The sequence below is a fragment of the Schistocerca americana genome, chromosome X (genome assembly GCF_021461395.2).
Source record: "Schistocerca americana isolate TAMUIC-IGC-003095 chromosome X, iqSchAmer2.1, whole genome shotgun sequence".
NCBI lineage: Eukaryota > Metazoa > Arthropoda > Insecta > Orthoptera > Acrididae > Schistocerca > Schistocerca americana.
In genome coordinates, this window is record NC_060130.1 from 348,741,142 (window position 1) to 348,760,353 (window position 19,212).

At 35.4% G+C, this 19,212-nt stretch overlaps 1 protein-coding gene across 1 annotated transcript in view; it reads right to left on the reverse strand.

Moving 5' to 3' along the window:
- Positions 1-333: 333 nt before the first annotated feature.
- The window catches only part of LOC124555708, a 625,138-nt gene continuing 606,259 nt past the window's right edge, over positions 334-19,212 (reverse strand). The window contains exon 12 of the mRNA XM_047129712.1: positions 334-841. Within this exon, the coding sequence (XP_046985668.1) occupies positions 720-841 (122 nt within the window). The 3' untranslated portion in view covers positions 334-719. The remainder of the gene's footprint in view (positions 842-19,212) is intronic.

Consider the following 19,212-nt stretch of genomic DNA (forward strand, 5'->3'; position numbering starts at 1 on the left):
TAATTACAATCTTTTGTATTTACATTTGGTACTATTTAACAATAGACTATTGCTGCTGTGTGTGTGTATATATGCTATCAGACAAACAGCACTGTACACAACTGATGTAAAAGTCAGCTTTGCTGACCATTACATTTAATTTTTTTGTTAAAGGCATTATTTCTCATTCATATTCCTCACTTTCTTTTATTCCCACACCAATATTTGCTCACCCCTTTCCCTTCTCTCTCTCTCTCTCTCTCTCTCTCTCTCTCTCTCTCTCTCTCTCTCTCTCTCTCTCTCCCCTACCCACCCACCCACCCACCCACCCACCCACCCACACATACACACACACACACACACACACACACACACACACACACACACACACACACACACACAATATTATATATTCTGTAGAATCACAAAATTTTGAGTTCCAGGAAGAGAAAAGCAGCAAATAGTCTCCAGACAAATTATTATCAACTTCCATACTCAGCTAATTATGTTTTAACACTGAAAAAGTAGTAATCAAGTTCATGTACAATGCCCTTATTTATTCACTCGCCATAATTTGTCACCTGTTTTTACACATTTCTATGTTGTTCAGCAGAAGGTTGTCCATAAAAAAGAAGGGTATCACATCCAAACATCCACATATTTTTAATTGCCTTACATAAGTCACTTAGCTTTCTGAACCTTCACCTTATTATTTAAAATACTAAATGTATATTTCTTGATCACCTCTCATCAGAGTACTGATATACAGCAAAAATTCCAAAAACACCTGTGGCCAAAAGTGTGGGTAGCGATAATGATATAACCACTGTAGATGGAGCTGAGCTTGTTTCAAGACACCTTCCTGTAACAGAGAAAATATTAAATATGAAGTGAGCAATATATGTGGTCAAACTAGTAGTCTGCTAAAATTTTCTACGCATGCGCTGATAACGGTACTTGTTATTCAACATTTTGTAAGTTACTAATTAGAATTAAAAACAGAGAATATATGTGTACTTTTAACTAAACTTTTATCTTTCGAACAATTCAAAACCCATTACTTGCACAGAATAAGCATATTTACACACAAGGCAACACCATAGAGTTTCTTTCATTTTTATGTTTATTTTCTTATGACTCCCAGTTTTTCAATATCACAAGTCTGTTATAAGGCTGAGGGCTTTTGTGGTTGTTATCATTTATAAAAGTTCCTATGCTTTCATAGAATGTCATTCTTCTTATGACTTTTTTTTTATCAATATTTCAATTTCTCTATGTGAACCTCCTTCTTGGGTAGCATTTGCTATAATGATGTGTTTTGTCACTTTCCACATTATTTAAAAGGTGATTTTTCCATGTTTTTTAGTTCACTCCAAGTCCAGTCAGTGCTGAGTTCTGACTGTTCTGGTTGACACACAGGCAGTCAGAATGGAACCAAGATTATCTTTTCATAATTGTAGAAGCTGTCTGCACTGCCTACAATGGGATGTGATTGTAGGCATTAGGGCTTTGCAACACATAGCCTTGTAGCTAATGAAGAAATCTGTGATAGCTGAAGATATCAAAGAACGCATGCAACAGGTCAACTTCCTTCTGTTCTGGAAAAATGAACGAGTGTATGGAAAATGAAACTTTCAAATAACCAGTGCATCCTTTCATTTGTCATTTTATTAGAATGGCCATTCTGACTCTTACTTCACAGACTGGTTTCTTTCATAACACAGACACCTTTAACTAGCTACAATAGCAGTAGAAACATGGTGAGGAAAGTTCTGACAGAATGTAAATAATTTAGGAGTAAAGGTGGTCACTAACTGAATAGTAGAAGCATTGAGTTGGAGCTGCTGTCAACCAATGTACTGCTCTACTGGATTCATGGCTTACAGTTAATAGACTACTTCTTAATGCAAAGAAGACTGTAGGCCTAACATTTCTTACAGTCCAGAATAGAAATTCCCCCATCCCAACTATACAAATAGGTGGAAATAGTACTGAACCGAAAAATGTAACTAAATTTCTTAGAATATTTGTCTTTGACACTAAAAGCTGGAAGAGGCACACTGACAGCTAGCTATAAATTTAAGTAAAGTATGTTTTATGCTTCTGTAAGTCAGGGAAGTCAGGAGTATAAAATCCTAACATCAGTGTAACATGCTCTTTTTCACTCAATCCTAACATATGGCCTCATATTCTGTGGCCAAAGTTCTGAGTCCAATAAAATATTTAAGCTCCGAAAGAAAGCTGTCAGGATAATGTTATTTAAAAAGCAGAGAGACTCATGTAAACTATTCCAAAAACTAGATATTCTTCCACTTCCATACCAGTACATATTGGAGATACTAAGTTTTAACAAGCTAAATATTGGCAACGTGAAGCAGAATCTGGACTATCATCAGCACAACACTAGAGGGAAATACTCAGTGACTATTGGACAACAATCCAGCATGTTTTAAAATAAGTCTTAAATTAACATTACTGAAATACTTTTTTATAACTTACATTAATACTTTTAATGTGATTTTTCAATGTAATATATTTGCACACTTATCTTTCTGCACTATAATTTATCTTCAAAATGTAAACTTCAATATGGCCTAACCAACTGTTAAAAATTGATCTACTTGTATGTACTCATTATATTTATGTAGTAAATCTTAACTACTGTATAAATTATGTAATGCTTATCTGTACTTAATTTGATTTTGAATGTATCCTCAAATTTTAATTTTAATTAGGCCTAGTTGACCTAAATTTTTGAACAACTTGTGAGTATACTAATACTATAACTTGGAATCTATAACTATCATACAATTGTGCAAGTCTAGGTGTATTTAATTTGGTGTTATGTATTTTTAAATGTTTAACTACTATAATGACTTGTCCCATATCATGTAGTACTCTCTGTACACAAAATGATTCAGTGGATCAATAAAGAATGAATGAACAGGTACACAAAAAAGAACAAAATTTTGCTATTTTTCATTAATTTTTATGTATCTGTCAACGATAGAATGCTTCTAAAATAGCTATGAGTAATGCCTGTACAAGACATAGTGGAACACATTCCATTCAACCAAATATTTCTTGACAACAAATGTCATATTGGTGTTTACCTCTGAATAATATTTGAAAAAATATTGCATGAAAATGGTGGATGTCACTCTAGCAGCACTGTTCCACTAACATTTTTTCACCAATCATGGATGGGCCACTGAAATAATGAGTGTGTACTGGTACGGAAAAGAACGTATTTATTTATACATGATAACAATAGCACATAGAAAAAGTCAATGGAATTGCATCAGACTTGGCACACAGCTTCCACATCAGAAGACATTCCAATGATTCTGACTTGGTTGTGTACCATTCACTCGCACTTTACCAAGCTTGTCAGTCACACAAGAGCATTCAGTGGCATGGATCTGACACTATTGTCCTTGCATCTGCTGCAGCAGCAGCTTTGCCACTGAGGAAGATTGACATGTAATACACCTGTGTGCATTCAGAGGGACGCACATAAAGTTGTGGCTCCTTTTGACATATTTCACAACATGTAGGTCATTCAGAAGTAATCACTGCACTGTACTGGAACCTGTGAATGAGAGAAGATGTATGCCATCAACAGATAGGATCAGGAAGATTTGCATGGATAACACCAACAGAGTAATCAGTCATTGACCAGAAGGATGTGTATGACCCATCATCCTCATTCGCAGAAGTTCAGAGAGTAGATGAGCACTCAATGAAATGTCCCAATAACCTGTAGTATGACTGTTGTACATCAAAATGAAGGACCATGCAATGTTGATCATTACAATTGTTATGCTAGGAATGGTAACAAATAGCAAATTTTAATTTATTGCAAATATATGATACAGTAGGAAGATCATGTCATTTTTGGGATGTACAGGGTGCAAAATTTGGTACACAGAGCTGTAATCACTGGCAGAGACAATTGCATCAAACCAAATTTGGATGACAGATATGGGTACATCTTTCTCTGCTGTGTCATCTCTGTGCCAGTGTTCATCAAATGATAGGGGCTCATGAGTAATGGTTGTGGCAGTCTCTTGGTAACCCATGACCAAATGTTTTCAGTGGAAGAGAGATGTGGAGAATGTGCTGGTCAGGGCAACAGTCTGACACCCTCAGTATCGAAGTAGATCAGGATGGCATGGGAAATGCATGGTCTTGAGTTATCATGTCAAAAGACAGACATAGAGCCTTTGATATAAGACACAGCCACAGACCCTAAAATGCCATAAATATTATGGCATGTTGTACACATTATCAACTATACAAACCACAGATGATTGTACTGTGTATCCATTGGCACCTCATACATGGCCAGTATGAGCATGATGAATGCAGTCATATCGATACATTCATTGTACTGTACTCAGAACTAAGACTTATCTACAAATAACAACACGGTGCTAGTCCTGCGTCCAGTGTTGTCATCAGGAGCATCACTGCTATCGTGACCTTTTTTGCTGTTGTGTCAATGGAAACTGCAACAATGGTTACCATACCCACAGTCTGTCATTCTCCAGACATCATTGCACTGCCTATTTGAATACTCATCCTGCTACAAACAAGCCCATTTCCTGACTCAAACTGCACGATACAGCTGTATGATCCTGCAAAGTGAAGCAAATAATGTCTCTACACTCTCAGGCACTATTTACATGGGGCCATTGAGATCCTGCAAGATATTCAGTACAGTCCTTCAGAACCCATCAATTCCATATTCGTGTGACACTCCTGCGATCCCATCCAACACAAGCAGCAATATCACAGAACAATAAATCGGTCTCAATAGGCCACACCCATGCCTTTGTCAATTATGGCATGTAATGGTAGACATTTCTCCTTAAAGAATGCATAACACAATCTTCTGACAACCAGCATTCAAATCTGATTTCTCAATGGAAACCTGCTACATAATTCTTATATAAAGAACATAGATGGTCTTACTTCTACCTATGCTGCCCAGTTACACTGAAATGCTTATCATTTGCACTTATAAACATGTAGTACATTACATGCCAATTTGATCTTTGTTCCATGGTGTTCATGGTATTGTAATTTTAGTGACCAGCAGAAGCCTGATTTGATGCAGCTCTCCACACTAGTCTATCCTATGTAAGACTCTTCATTTCTGCACAACTGTTGTAGCCTACATCATTTCGGACCTGATTACTGTAACCAAGGCTACAGGTCTCTGTTACACTCGCTCAGTGTGACAATAAGCAGTAGATAATCAGCAACCACATAATGCAACTGAATAAGAAATATTTTATTACTCAAGTAGTAGCTCTTCTATTAATTCTGCTATGTTCAATTTCAACTCATGCAAGCACAAATAGAATAAAGACATCTAGTGATAGTTAATCATTAATACAATTTATAGAACTAGATCATGGGCTCCGAGTGTGAGGCTGACATTATGTCAATCTATGAAGGAATTAATGTCTGACAGCTGCATCTTCCTGGCAACATATACCTCAACTCATTGTGCATTGCTTAATATTCTCTGCCAAGATCCAATTACTTGAAAATGATGACTGAATGAAAGAGATTGGCATGTCATTGCTGCCAATAATTCCAGGCACTGTAATTGCATGATACTTCATGTCAAAATACTGAGGAGATCCTGATCTGGCTATACAGTAGTGTATCAAGATGGTCAGATCATAGAGATAAATCTATCTGACTGCAGATAATTTCTTTAGTCACTCTCAGTGGATTTGCAGGAAGTTACTTGCATACAACTAGGCACTGATGTGTTGCATAAACTCACTTACATATTACAAAAACAGGAAAAATGCAAAAAAACATGTCTACATTGGAAAATTAATATGCAAATGAAATATGCTGAAAAACATTCACATCTCTATTTGCAGATTTCATCACCTTGTTTTGAAAAACAAAATTATTTCAAAACTGAATGTCTAGCCTTAAACTATAATTTAGACAAATTCAAAATACTAGAAACGTGAATCATTAGGCAAATATTTGTCCCATGAAACACTATAGAAGGTTGTAAATTAGGTAATAATGACAAAATTTATCAAAACACAGAGACCATCAAAAATAAGAAAGAGAAGACTTGTAGTTTCGGATATTTATTTCACATCCATGCCAGCAGATTAACCAAAAAGATCTTCAAATATTTGTAGAATAAGACATCAACAAGAAATAGGACCTATGAAGTGGAAAGGATTTAGGAAAAAAATAATATGAAGGTTGAAGAAATGGCTGACACAGAAGTATTTAGGGAAAAAGCATTGGATATAGAAAGATTCCAAAGCATAAGGGTGAAAAAAAAAAAACTGGTATGAAGTGTTCAGATGACAGGAACAAAAAAGTAAGTGAACAGGTGAAATAGTACTGGAAGAAAAAAAGAGAACCATGAATAAGGAATTGACACTGACCCATCCGTGAGGGGGGAGGGGAGGGGATTCTTATGTCAGATTCTGGATCTTTGAAGTTTAAGTGAAGTTTAAGTCAAGCGCCTATGCACTCTTGTAAGCAATTACCTGTTACTCTCATACATTCTGCAGCCACACTGCACACTCTTTCTTGAATTAATGTTCCAGATTTTAAAACCATGTGTTGAACAAAGCTAAATGTCATTCTTATGGTAATCCATATGGTGAAAAATTGTGATTGCAATTCAGGTGGCAGGTTGTAAACAATTTCTTAGAGAAACAATACAAACGAAACATAATGCACTATCCCTGAAAATGAAATCACTTGTCAGTGAAGTAGGTCTCACTTTGTTAACCACGTTGCACAATAGTGTTCAGTTTTCAGAAAATACTTGTATGTACACTGACCATTCCTGTCAGCCCTTAGTGCCAAAATGTCAACTCGCAGCTCAAAGGCAATGTAATGAAAAGTTTCCTAACTTAGAACACATTTTTATCTTTACATGAATGTGAACAGGTTTCTTGCAGTTTTTAAATGACACTGCATATGTTTACTCTAGGGCAAAGTATTTGGAGATACACTCCCAGAATATTGGGTGACATCATCTCCAATCACTGTTCAACTACTGTATCATAAAACAAATGCTAGCTACTTGGCAGAATACTAACTGATGAGACATGATGGGCTTGACCATGCTAAACTACTAAAGAAAAAGCTGCCATGTTGACTACTGACTGTGCTGTCATGTATTGTAGGCAGATACTCTCAAATACACCACTCCTTGAAGCCAAGGACTTAATTCCTACACACTGAAAGTTGCTGCAAAATTTATGATTTTGCATACCATTTTTATCATTTATTGTCTACAACATTTTCAATTTACTAGATTGCATTAACACAGAATCTAAATACTAATACAGAACATATTTTTGTCCTCCAAGTGATTGTGAAGCTTGTCACTCTAAGCACATCCATCTGTTGCACTGTCAGTAGAGCAGGACATGTTCTCCTATTGGAGACAGACAATTGTAGCTGAACTTGATGCTGTGGTTGTGGTGGTGCTAACAAAATCACACTCCTCTTACTGAGACAATAATTAAGATTGATACAAGAAATCTATAAGGTTTGTTATATAAGCTTTTTTTAAATAACTATCTACAAGATTACAAACAGGAATAGATTCAGACAATTCATTTATGAGACCTACCAACCTAAAACTCATCGATTATTTTTGAGATGTCCATATTCTCTAGCAACTCATGTTCAACAGAAAGTTCAATGTTATTTGTCCCACAATGACCTTGACTTCATTCTTAATTCCTCTTTATTTTGAAAAAAGAATGTTCACAATTTGCAATTTGTAATCATATGAGTGAGAAAAATCTTCATTGCATTTTCTACATGAGCAAAACAGCAGCAAAAAGAATTATCAACCATGAGGTGTCATAACCTCAATTTGTTCGTGTTATGAGCACATTCTGAATCAGTTTCAGCTATTTCAGTTTTCAGAAGTTCAGTTAATTGGATCACTTTCTACTCAAAATTATTTTCAATATTTCTGGAGTGATTTTGAATAAATTTAAAAGCAACAATCTTGATTTTGTATGGTGGGTGTGTACCTAAATGAAATTCAAATGTAGCCTTTAGTTTAGGGTATGCTTCTTTTTTTCTTGATAATTCATCTTTGATTACAAGGAAAATTTCAATTCAGAATTTTGAAGTTCGCTAAAGATTTATAACATCATCATGATTCAAACAATTGGTGATCAAGCCACACGATAGTGAGTCATTGATAGCCAGAGATGTTTTTACCTTTGTGCTTGTATTGGAGCTATGATGTATGCATGTAAATGTTTGAATAACATATCTGAAAATTTAAAAAACTGAAATGAAACACAGGTGGCCTGAAACAGCAGCTGTATCTTACTCCACAATAAAGCCACAGTTCCTGTTTCCAACATTTTTCTGGTGTTCAATAGCCCTTAAGCTGCTGCAAAACATTCTTTATGCCAGTATGTCAGTCACTGACATCTGAAGAACATTCATTCTAGTGTCAGATAATCTTCCAGGAAGAAAAAAGTGATAGTCACAATTTGACCCAGTGTTTTCTTGAAATTCTCATTAATGGGTAGAAGGTGGGAAGAATGTACACTGATGGGAAAATAATTGCAGGACCAAGAAGGAGTTGTGCGACATAAGCAAAAGTCAGTTCATGTGTTGCTACATCTGAAAGACAATGTCTACTCAGATTTCACACCAGTCGCATAATAATGGTGCTAGTAGCACTACTATAAGGATGCAAATCAGGTTTGTTTTAAGTACACACTGTAATGACCAGTAGGGTTAGTTACCTTTGAGATTAGATGTGACGAGCTGACATCAGTCAAGAATGCCCTTAAGGTGACAAAGTCGCCATTATCAACAGCTCACTGATTTTGACTGAGGTCATGTAACAGGGCTACGAGAAGCTGGATGTTACTCCTGTGGTATTGCAGAAAGAGTTGGCAGGAATGTAGCTGCTGTACATGACTGCTGACAGCAGTGGTCAGTAGAATGTATGGTCACAAGAAGACCGGGCTCCAGATGGTTACATGGGACTACCAAGAGGAGAGAATATTGTGTCTGATCTATGGTTATGGTACATTATACTGCACTGCAGCAGGAATCTGAACAGAAGTTGGCACCACAGTGACACAACAAACTGTTACAATTTTGTTACTTCATGGATAGCTCCAAGCCAGATGCAATATAGCCTGCATTCCATTGATGCAAAACCACTGCCATTTGCAATTTCAGTGGTGTCAAGTGAGAGTACATTGGAGGGCAGGGTGGTGGTCTGTAATGTTTTCTGATGGAAGCTGTTTCTGCCTTGGTGCAAATGATTAGTGTGTGTCAGTTGGAAGGAGGCAATTGAGGGCCTACAAGTTACCTGCCTGCATGCTAGATGCACTGGACAAACACCTACAGTTACGATGTGAGGTGCAGTTTTACATGAGAGCAGGAGCACTCCAGTGGGTTTCCCATGCACACTACAAATCTGTACATCGATCTGGTGATTCAACCTGTTGTGCTGTCATTCATGAACAGCCTCTCAGGAGGTGTTATCCAACAGGAAATGCTCACTCACATATCACTGTTGTAACCCAACTGCCTCTACAGAGTGTTGACATGTTGCCTTAGCCTACACCATCACCAGATCTGTTTCCAATTGAGCACACATGGAACATCATCAGATGACAACATCAGTGTCATCCAAAACCAGCGTAAACCATCCCTGTAATGACTAACTAAATGCAACAGGCATGTCACTCCATGCCCCAAGCTGACATCCAGCACCTATACAACATACTGCATGCATGTTTGCATGATTGTACTCAACATTCTAGCAATTACACTGGTTATTAATGTATCAGCATTTCCAACAGATTATCTTGCACTTACATTATCCTGTTACCCTGCAATATTAATCACTTAAATAGGTTCCTAGACAAATTTATTCCAAAAACTTCATTACTCTACTTTATTTTTTGGTGTTGCGATCTTTTTTCCATTAGCATATAGAGACTTTAATAATCATACAAAAAATAACACACACGTCTTCTAAATAACTATCAGCTGTACATTTTCTTAGCAATATCAAAGGTTCAATGACTATAATATCAGTGAGACACAGTTGGAGTCTGTCAACTATACAAATATCTGAGTGTAGTGGCAGTTTATACAGGAATGGAATGCTCACACAAGCTTAATCATGGGTAATGCAGGTGGTAGGTTTTAGTTAATTAGTAGAACACTGGGGAAGTGCCGTCAGTCCACAAAGGAGATAGCTTACAAATCATTCATGCCACCCATCCTAGAATATTTTTCAAGTGCATGGAGATGTACCAGGTAGGACTGACAGAGGACACTGAATGTATACGTAGAAGGGCAGCACAATTGGTCACAGGTTTGTTTGGACCCTGGGAGAGTGTCACAGAGATGCTGAAGAACCTGAACTGCCAGACTCTTGAACATAGACACAAACTATCCTGAGAAAGCCTACTTACAAGGTTTCAAGAACTGGCTTTAAATGATACTTGTAGGAATGTACTGCAACTCCCTAAATATCCTAAATCCTGCTCCCGTATGGATCATGAGGACAAGATTAGAACAATTACAGCATGCACAGAGGCATTTAAACAACCATTGTTCCCATGGTCCATATGTGAATGGAATTGGAAAAAGCCCTAATGACTGGTACAGTGGGATGTTCCCTCTACCATGCAATTCACAGTGGTTTGCAGAGTATTAGTGTAGATGTTTATTTATTTTATTTATTTATATCCCATAAATCCAATACTGTGAGGGGTTCACCTGGATGTAGGACGTGTCAGGCGTATTACAAATAATACAAAAGGAATACATAAAAGTACCTCTTGCAAGAGGATATCTGGTATAAGACAAAATACACATTAATAGGTACAGAAAAAATTACATTAAAAATATGGTAGATCTTAATAGCTAAATGAAAGACAGTAATGTTAACAGTGATTGTGAGTATCGTAATGCACAATAGCACATCAAATTAGTAAATGAAAAAATCAATTACAGTTAACTCTACTGAAATATTCTTCTACCAAACAGAAGGAATTATCTAATAAATACTCTGTGAGCTGTTGTTTAAATTTGGGAAGCTTGTGGATAAGTAATTTCAGTGATGGTGGGAGAGCATTGAACACCTTGCAGCTCATGTAATAGCCTCCTTTTTGTACAATAGTAAGGTTTTTTGATTCGTAATGGAGGTCTATCTTCCTCCTGGTATTGTGGGTATGGTATGAATCATTGGTTTTGTACGATTGTCCATTTTTACCAACGAAACATAACAGGGAGTAGATGTCTAGGCTGGACTCCGCTCATTATCCTAATAACTTTCTTTTGGGTAATGAATATTTTTTTGGATAGTGACCGATTACCCCAGATAACTATGCCATACAGCAATAATGCATGGAAATAACTAAAATAAGCAGTTTTTGTGGTGTCTTAGTCACATACAGTGGAAATAATATGAACAACAAATGTTGCTGAGCTGAGCTTTTTGTGGAGGTACAAAATATGTTCAGACCATTTTAGACTGTTGTCAATGTGTACACCCAGAAACTTGGTTGACTCAACTTGTAGTAACTCACTACCATTCAATGTAATACTTAATTGATCCTCAACTTTTTTCGTTACTTGGAAATGCACAAGCTGGGTCTTATTAACATTTAGTGATAACCCACTATTTACAAACCAATTACATACTTCACTAAAGACAATATTCGCCGATTCCTCAAGATTGAGTTTGGGAGTTTTGTTGATGAAGATAGAGGTGTAATCAGCAAAAAGAGTAAAGTGAGTTTTAAAGCTAGTATGCAAGGGAAGGTCATTGATAAAGATGAGGAAAAGAAGGGGGCCAAGTACAGAGCCCTGAGGAACACCACAGCCAATAGAGCCCCAGCTAGAAGACACAGAGTACCCCTCAGAGTTGTTCAACATGACCTTCTGGTTTCTTCCAGCTATGTAGGATTTAATCCATGAGCCAACTGAGCCACTTATACCATAATATTCAGCCTTTGCTAAGAGCGTTGGATGATGTACCAGTATCAATAATTAAGAAAATTGCTCCATGTGTTGTCAAACCTATAGTGCACATAGCAAAACTTGTCCCTTAGTGAAGGGATAAACTCTCTAAAGTGCTACCTCTATACACAAATGGTGACAGACACAAAATAGAAAATTACCAACCTATATCTCTCCTCCAAGCCTTCTCCAAAATACTTGAGGAACTAATGAAAATCAGGGTTACAAAATATCTAGAAAAACATAAACTGATAAATAACAGTCAACATGGTGTTCGAGCAGGGCACAGTACAGAAACAGCCATATTGGACTACACAACAGAAATAGTAAGAAATTTGGAGTAAAATAAACAGGTTGTTGGAATTAATCTAGATTTATCCAAAGCCTTCGATACTGTGAACCATGTAATATTATTAGGGAAACTTGAAGCAATAGGTATCAGGGGTACTGTTAAAAAATGGTTTGAATCTTATCTGCAAAACAGGTCACAAGTTGTTGAGCTGAGGTCATCCAACAATCTTCACAATTTTAAACTCATATCTGAACCAAAACAAATTGAAATAGGTGTTCCACAGGGCAGCATTCTGGGCCCATTGTTATTTCTAATTTATATCAATGATATACAGGCTCCAGACAGTTCAGCCAAAATTCTACTATTTGCAGGTGACACGAGTGATATAAAAGAATCATTGTGTACTACAGCAGAAAAATTCTCTCATACATGCAGTCATGGTTTTATTCAAATAAGCTGACATTAAATATAAAGAAAACAAACTTTATATAGTATGGAAGCAAGTGTCAAGGGGAAAATATGTACCTTATGTTGGATAGAAAACAAATAGAAAAAATGTGCATCACAAAGTTTCTGGGAATGCGAATTGACCAAGATTTAAACTGGAATGAACACAATGTATATCTTACTCAGAAACATAGCTCAGCATGTTTTGCCGTAAGAATAATATCCAAGGTATGTAGCAAGGAATGTATTAGAGCAGTGTGCTTTAGTTATTTCCAATCAGTTACAAGCTATGGCATAAGTTTTTGGGGAAAAACCAGGTCAACACTAAATGATCTTTTTTATTATGTAAAAAAAGAGTTATTCGTACCATGCCACACAGCCCACCACAAACTCACTGTAGACCCTTATTCAGACAACTAAAGATACTCACAATACCATCAATATATATTTTTAAATGCCTGGAAATGATCAGTAAAAATAACTGCTATCTCCAAACCAACTCAAGCTACCATGATTACAATACAAGGCATTGTAAAGACTTCCACATTCCATATGTAGCAAAAACTAGAAGTGAGAAACATATTAGCCACTTAGGAGTAAAGCTTTTAAATGCACTTCCATCTCATGTTAAAGAATTGAAAGGCAAAAATAATTTCAAGGGTGAAGTAAAAAAATACTTGATGGAAAAATGCTACTACAGTGTAAATGAATACCTGTCTCAGACTGTGGATTGGAACCTGTACTTATTTTTAAAAAAAATTTAAACCAATTTAATTATGTTTTCAACTTCGTAATTATGGTACTTATGAAAAATCTGTTAAATATCCGTAATACGTTTTGTGTATAAGGCATAGTTCATGATCTATAATTGTTTATCATGAGCACGTAGTTTTGTTTTTGTGTAATAAGTTCTTGTACACTACTTATGTACTATGTGTATGTAATTTGTTTTGCTGTTTGTATATGTTTGTCCATTTATTATGTGTATGTGTTGTTATCTGTTATGTGTAATCAAATGACAAATCCTAAATCACATGCGTGATCTATTGGATGCTAAATAAATAAATAAAGGATTTCATGATTAACACTATCAAAGGCCTTAGAAAGGTCACAGAAGATACCAACAGGAGATAATTTATTATTAAAAGACTCTAAGATTTGATGGGTGAAGGAAAAAATAGCTTGTTCTGTTGTCACACCCTGTTGAAATCTGAACTGGCTACTGTTTAATACCTTATAATGCGTGAGGTGTTCAATAAGTCTTTTCTGAACCAATTTCTCAAGAATTTTCGAAAAGGTTGTTAAAAGGGAGATAGGCCGATAGTTGGTAACGTCAGCTTTATCGCCTTTTTTAAAGAGAGGTTTGAGAATAGCATACTTTAATCTCTCAGGAATAATCCCATGCTGGATGGATTCATTGAATATGTGGCACAGTATTTTGCTTATTGGCTTATAGCACTCCTTCAGTAATCTTGAAGAGATACCATCTATGCCAACAGAATTCTTGCTCTTCATCTCTCTAATTATATTCTCAATTTCATGTACTGTGACAGGAGGCACTTTAATTGCCTAGTTTTTTATTAATAGCTTTTTGAATGGATAACATGGCTTTATTAACAGAACATGTTTTTCCAGTTTGTACTGCTGATGCCAGAAAGTGATTGCTAAAAATGTCAGTGATTATTTCAACATTGTCATGAATGGTATCATTTCTTTTAATTTCTATTGTGTTTTCTGCAGCAGGGATTTTACCTGTTTCCCTTTATATTATGCCTCATATTGTTTTAATTTTGTTATTAGAGACACCAATTTCTGATTTTATAGAAATACTCTTTGCCCTTCTTAGAACTTTTTAGAGCAGTATAGTTTGTAATGTTTTTTCATTTTCAGTGAGACATACAGATTCCTTTTCCTTCTGCAAGATGTTTTAATGCCCAGAGTTAGCCAGTTTTTATTAGAGTAGGTCTTGCGTTTGGATTTGGCAGTCCTTTTAGGAAAGGCCACTTTAAATAGGGAGATAAATTCCATTTAGAAAAGCATTGTACTTGTCATTAACATTGTTAAAGAGCTCAATCTGGTCCCAGTCTATTTCTTGTAGGGAATTACAGAAGCTATTGATAGACTGTGTGTTAATTACTCTGAAAGTTTTACTGCAGGAATTGTTCTTACAAAGAGGGCTAACATTACCAATTGAAAGTAGTTGACCATCATGGTCTGAGAGCCCATTCAATATACATTTTACAGTTATGTTTAGAATTCTACTGCTGTCTAAGAAGATGTCAATTTGACTTGTAGAATTAGCTGTGAATCTAGTGGGAAATGGAATGTAGACTGTGCTAACCGGGATATGTATTCAGTACATTGAGAGTTTTCTTTGCTAATGGCCTGAACTACATTATATTTACACTGCCATAACTTTGATCTCTACAACATCTTATATGAATACCACATTCCTTCAAAAACTCTGGTTATAATATCAATGGACATGAACTGATCAGAATTTGGTAACTGTGGTGTTGAATGCAATAAAACTGAAAAATATTTGCACATTTTAATGTATTTGATTATTTGACTTTGCATATTGGCTCCACTCACAGTTAATGTTCTGACAGACATAAACTTATAATATGCAATCTGATAATGTTTTTCACTATCATATAATTTTTATGGGCATTTTCCTGTATTGGATGAAATCCTGTTGTTATTCTTCTCACACAAAACAGTAAAAACTGTAGTATCTTTCTCTTTTGAGCTCCCACACAAGTTTATTTTCATTTATCTGACTTGCCAGTCTCTGGTTAATTTTGCTGTGTCCATAGTCTTTCTCAGTTTTACATACATTGGAAATGCTACTTTGTACAATTGAAACTCCAGCAGTTATTATAGTTGGAAGAGATGATCCACACTAAAGTTCTGATGAGTTCTGATGTACTATGAGATTTTCCACGAAGAAGTGCATCTGCTCTGGAATTTTCTATATAAATACTTCTCCTTTCCTAAATTATTCATCTTTTTCCTCTCTTTTAATGCTGCCAGAAGGAAGTACTTTTTGTCACTCATGGCCAGCCATATTAGATTAACAGTATGAAAGAAAACTCTAAGTAGATATTTATACAGAATAGAAAAAAATCAGATTTTTATACCACTAGTTGAAAGTATCCCAGGTACACAATTTTTTTCTCTCTCTTTGGTCTGAAACTGTGAATAACACTTGATTTCTGTCTGCAGGTTATGTCCAAACCATGACATATCATGGAACATAATCTGGTTAAAAATGACAAGCCAAGGTACACAGGATCACTGAGATGGCAATGAGTACTATGTGCACAGGACAAAGTATTCTGTTTTCAAGGGGGAAAAGCACAGAAAGAAGAGAGAAGGTCTTCATAGTTATGCAAGGCTGTTCAATACTAGCATTCTGATCATTGCTTCAACAGTGTTTCTGAGGGAGATGGATAGCACAAACAGGTTTAAAAAGGATACTACCATCTTTTAACAATTCAAGGACTAAAGAATGGATAATCACATAAATGTTGCACATATAGTACATGAAGGAACATGAGCTGTAGATGCAGAGAAAGAGCTGTAACATGTCAAGATCATGTGCCTCTTTGAATCTGAGTTTCTTTTCAGAATTGTAACACAAAATTAATATAATGATTTATACATTATACAACAGCAGTAAGACCTGTGGTTTTTGAAAATGAGAAAAAAAACAGAGATTTACATCAGTCAGATCATAATCTTACACCTACAAAATAATGAGCTAACAATTACTTGTGAAAAACAGGTGATCTCATTTAAAATTCTGTAACTGAACTTTTTTTAGTGACCTCATTGAAATCCTATTGCAAACACTCCTAAGGAGTAAGATCATGAGTTCCTGCACATTATCTAAGTATCAGGCACTTTGAATGTGATTTGATTTATGTTTAGTATTAATGCACAAGCAGGTACACTGTTCTAAATACAAGTGACATGTCACAAAATGTCACAGACAAAGGATAAGAACCTGCCATACTGACCTATCTATACTGGTTGTCAAATGGGAGATTATCAATGTTGTTTCTCCAAGATAATCTACCACAATTACTGTGATGTCTGTATCACAGAGCTTTCTCAGTATGTGGCTTTGTGACATATACAAAGCTTGCATGACTTTGCCAAAAACATTTTACTAATGCAAGAAATGATTTATTTTATGACTCCAATAGGTGCTCAGAATATTGTCTTGGTTCCAACACTGCATATGAGTAATTACTTTCTAAACATTTTTAATTTGTTAAAAATTGAAATACACAATATTAATGTCACACAATAATATTTATTTTATATTTCATTGTGAACCAGCTTCCAGCTTTCTAGGCCATCATCTGACCCAGTCAAAAGCCAGTTCACAACAAAATATAAAATAAATATTACTGTGGAATATTAATACTGTGCATTTAAGTTTTTAATATGTTCATGTTCCTCAAAGTACTGATGCAATATCCCATTAATATTTTAAGTTTATTAAGCACCATTACATGATTCAGTAATACAGCTCAATGCATAAGCACATGGGCTTCAATTATATTGATCTCCATATTAAGTGAAATTATACTGAAGATATCATACTCAAATTTTCTAAGTTACATTAGTTTGACTCCAGTTTTTCTGAATGAACAATCAGAAGTTCCCCAGTACCTAAGGAATTGGGTAACTGAGGAAATGCTGGAAGAGGGACAGGGCTTAAAGCCACAACAATGATTCAGACTATTCAAATTGAAGAAAGCAGTTCTTTAATGCTCAACATAAGTTTGGAAAAAAACTGAAGTAAATAAATTGTACACTTAGAATTTAAGTTCCCTGATATAGTGCTCACATGATCTACCAACTACTTATGAAAAACAGTAGATCTTGTTTTGAATTCTGTAATGGGACTTTTTTAAATGGTAACATTGTAATCCTATTGCACTCTATTTATTGCTTACAGCACATTCTTGTAAATATTGAAGAGAACCACTATTTCACCCACATTATTTGTAGTTGGACTAGCATTTGCACCAGTCCTAAAAGTTTGTTCAGCTTGCATTTTATGAGTAATAAATATCTATATTATAAAATTAAAAGATTTTGGGCCACTATATACTTCACCCACAAAATGTCCAAGTGACCAGGATATTGTCAATCTTGATTTCAATAAATTGGAAGAGTAATGTAATCACAATTCCAGGATTTTACCATTGGTCAAATTGCTAGCATGCAGAACTACTAGCTGACTGCTGTTGCAGTGATGACTTGCACAGATGTTTCAAAATTAATTATGAATCATTTGGGCTCCCATTAAGAAGAAGAATGTGTCATACTACAAACCTACAATGTTTAGATATCTGTAAGGAAAAAAATTACATGATGCACACCACAGGACACAGCAAAATGTCAAGACATACTGATTGGGAAAGCTGGATCTACATTGTATTTAGTGGCAGAAGTTGGAAACTAAAAATTTCAGCATTCAACTACAGAGGAAGATCACACTGTCAAATCCAAATGGGTTAAACATTAGACCATGAAAATTTCACAGAAATTTGTTGAGACACTAATTAAAGGCACACCATGGCTCAACCTAAAAGTAGTGAAAGGAGCATAAAGTAGGTTTCACAAGAACATCACTAAGTAGGCTAGATTATCACTAATCTTAACTCAAGTGAATTGCTGCTATCAGATTTTAAAATTATTCTCATTGTCAGACAGTTTTACTATTTGTTGTTTGGTGTGGGCATGGAACCAACATGTAAATAAAATTCATGTCCTTTTGCTTCAGTTTGTTTAATAAACTAGAATTACACTGAATGTATTCCTCAAACATTTGAAAATATGCACAATTTTATGTTACCAAAATATTATGCCCAGTGATTTAGAAATGCTGCAGAATCATGTGCATAATTTAAATGATATTATTATTTTCAATTAAAAACTACCGATGGGCAATTCACTCCATATTAGCTGTGGTGCCCGTGATGGTGCAGGGTCCATGGTATGTGCAAATATGGATGAATTGCCTCTAAACTGTAATCAATATGCATTACTGATATGCTCGTCCTTGACCTAAAAATTAGTTCCTTATGGAAGTGTCATCATCAATGCAACAACTTTTTTGTCAAATAATGTATCTGCAGAAGCTCTTTGGCTTGACAACTGTGACCAGCATATTCCATTCAACATATCTGCTGTTGTTTAAGTTTGCTTGTACCATAACCAGATAACATACTTGGCATATGCAATACAGTCTTCCAACATTCTGGTCAAAGAAGTTATCATAGTTTGTCGTTTGTGAGTGATTTCTAATATCTCCATACATTTTATTAGATTTAAGAATGTTTCCCTATCTTGAAAACTCTTATCAAGTACAGAAGCTAAGGTACTAAAAGATTTTCATAAATAAAAAATAAACTTGTTTTAAAGACAATTTCCTTTCG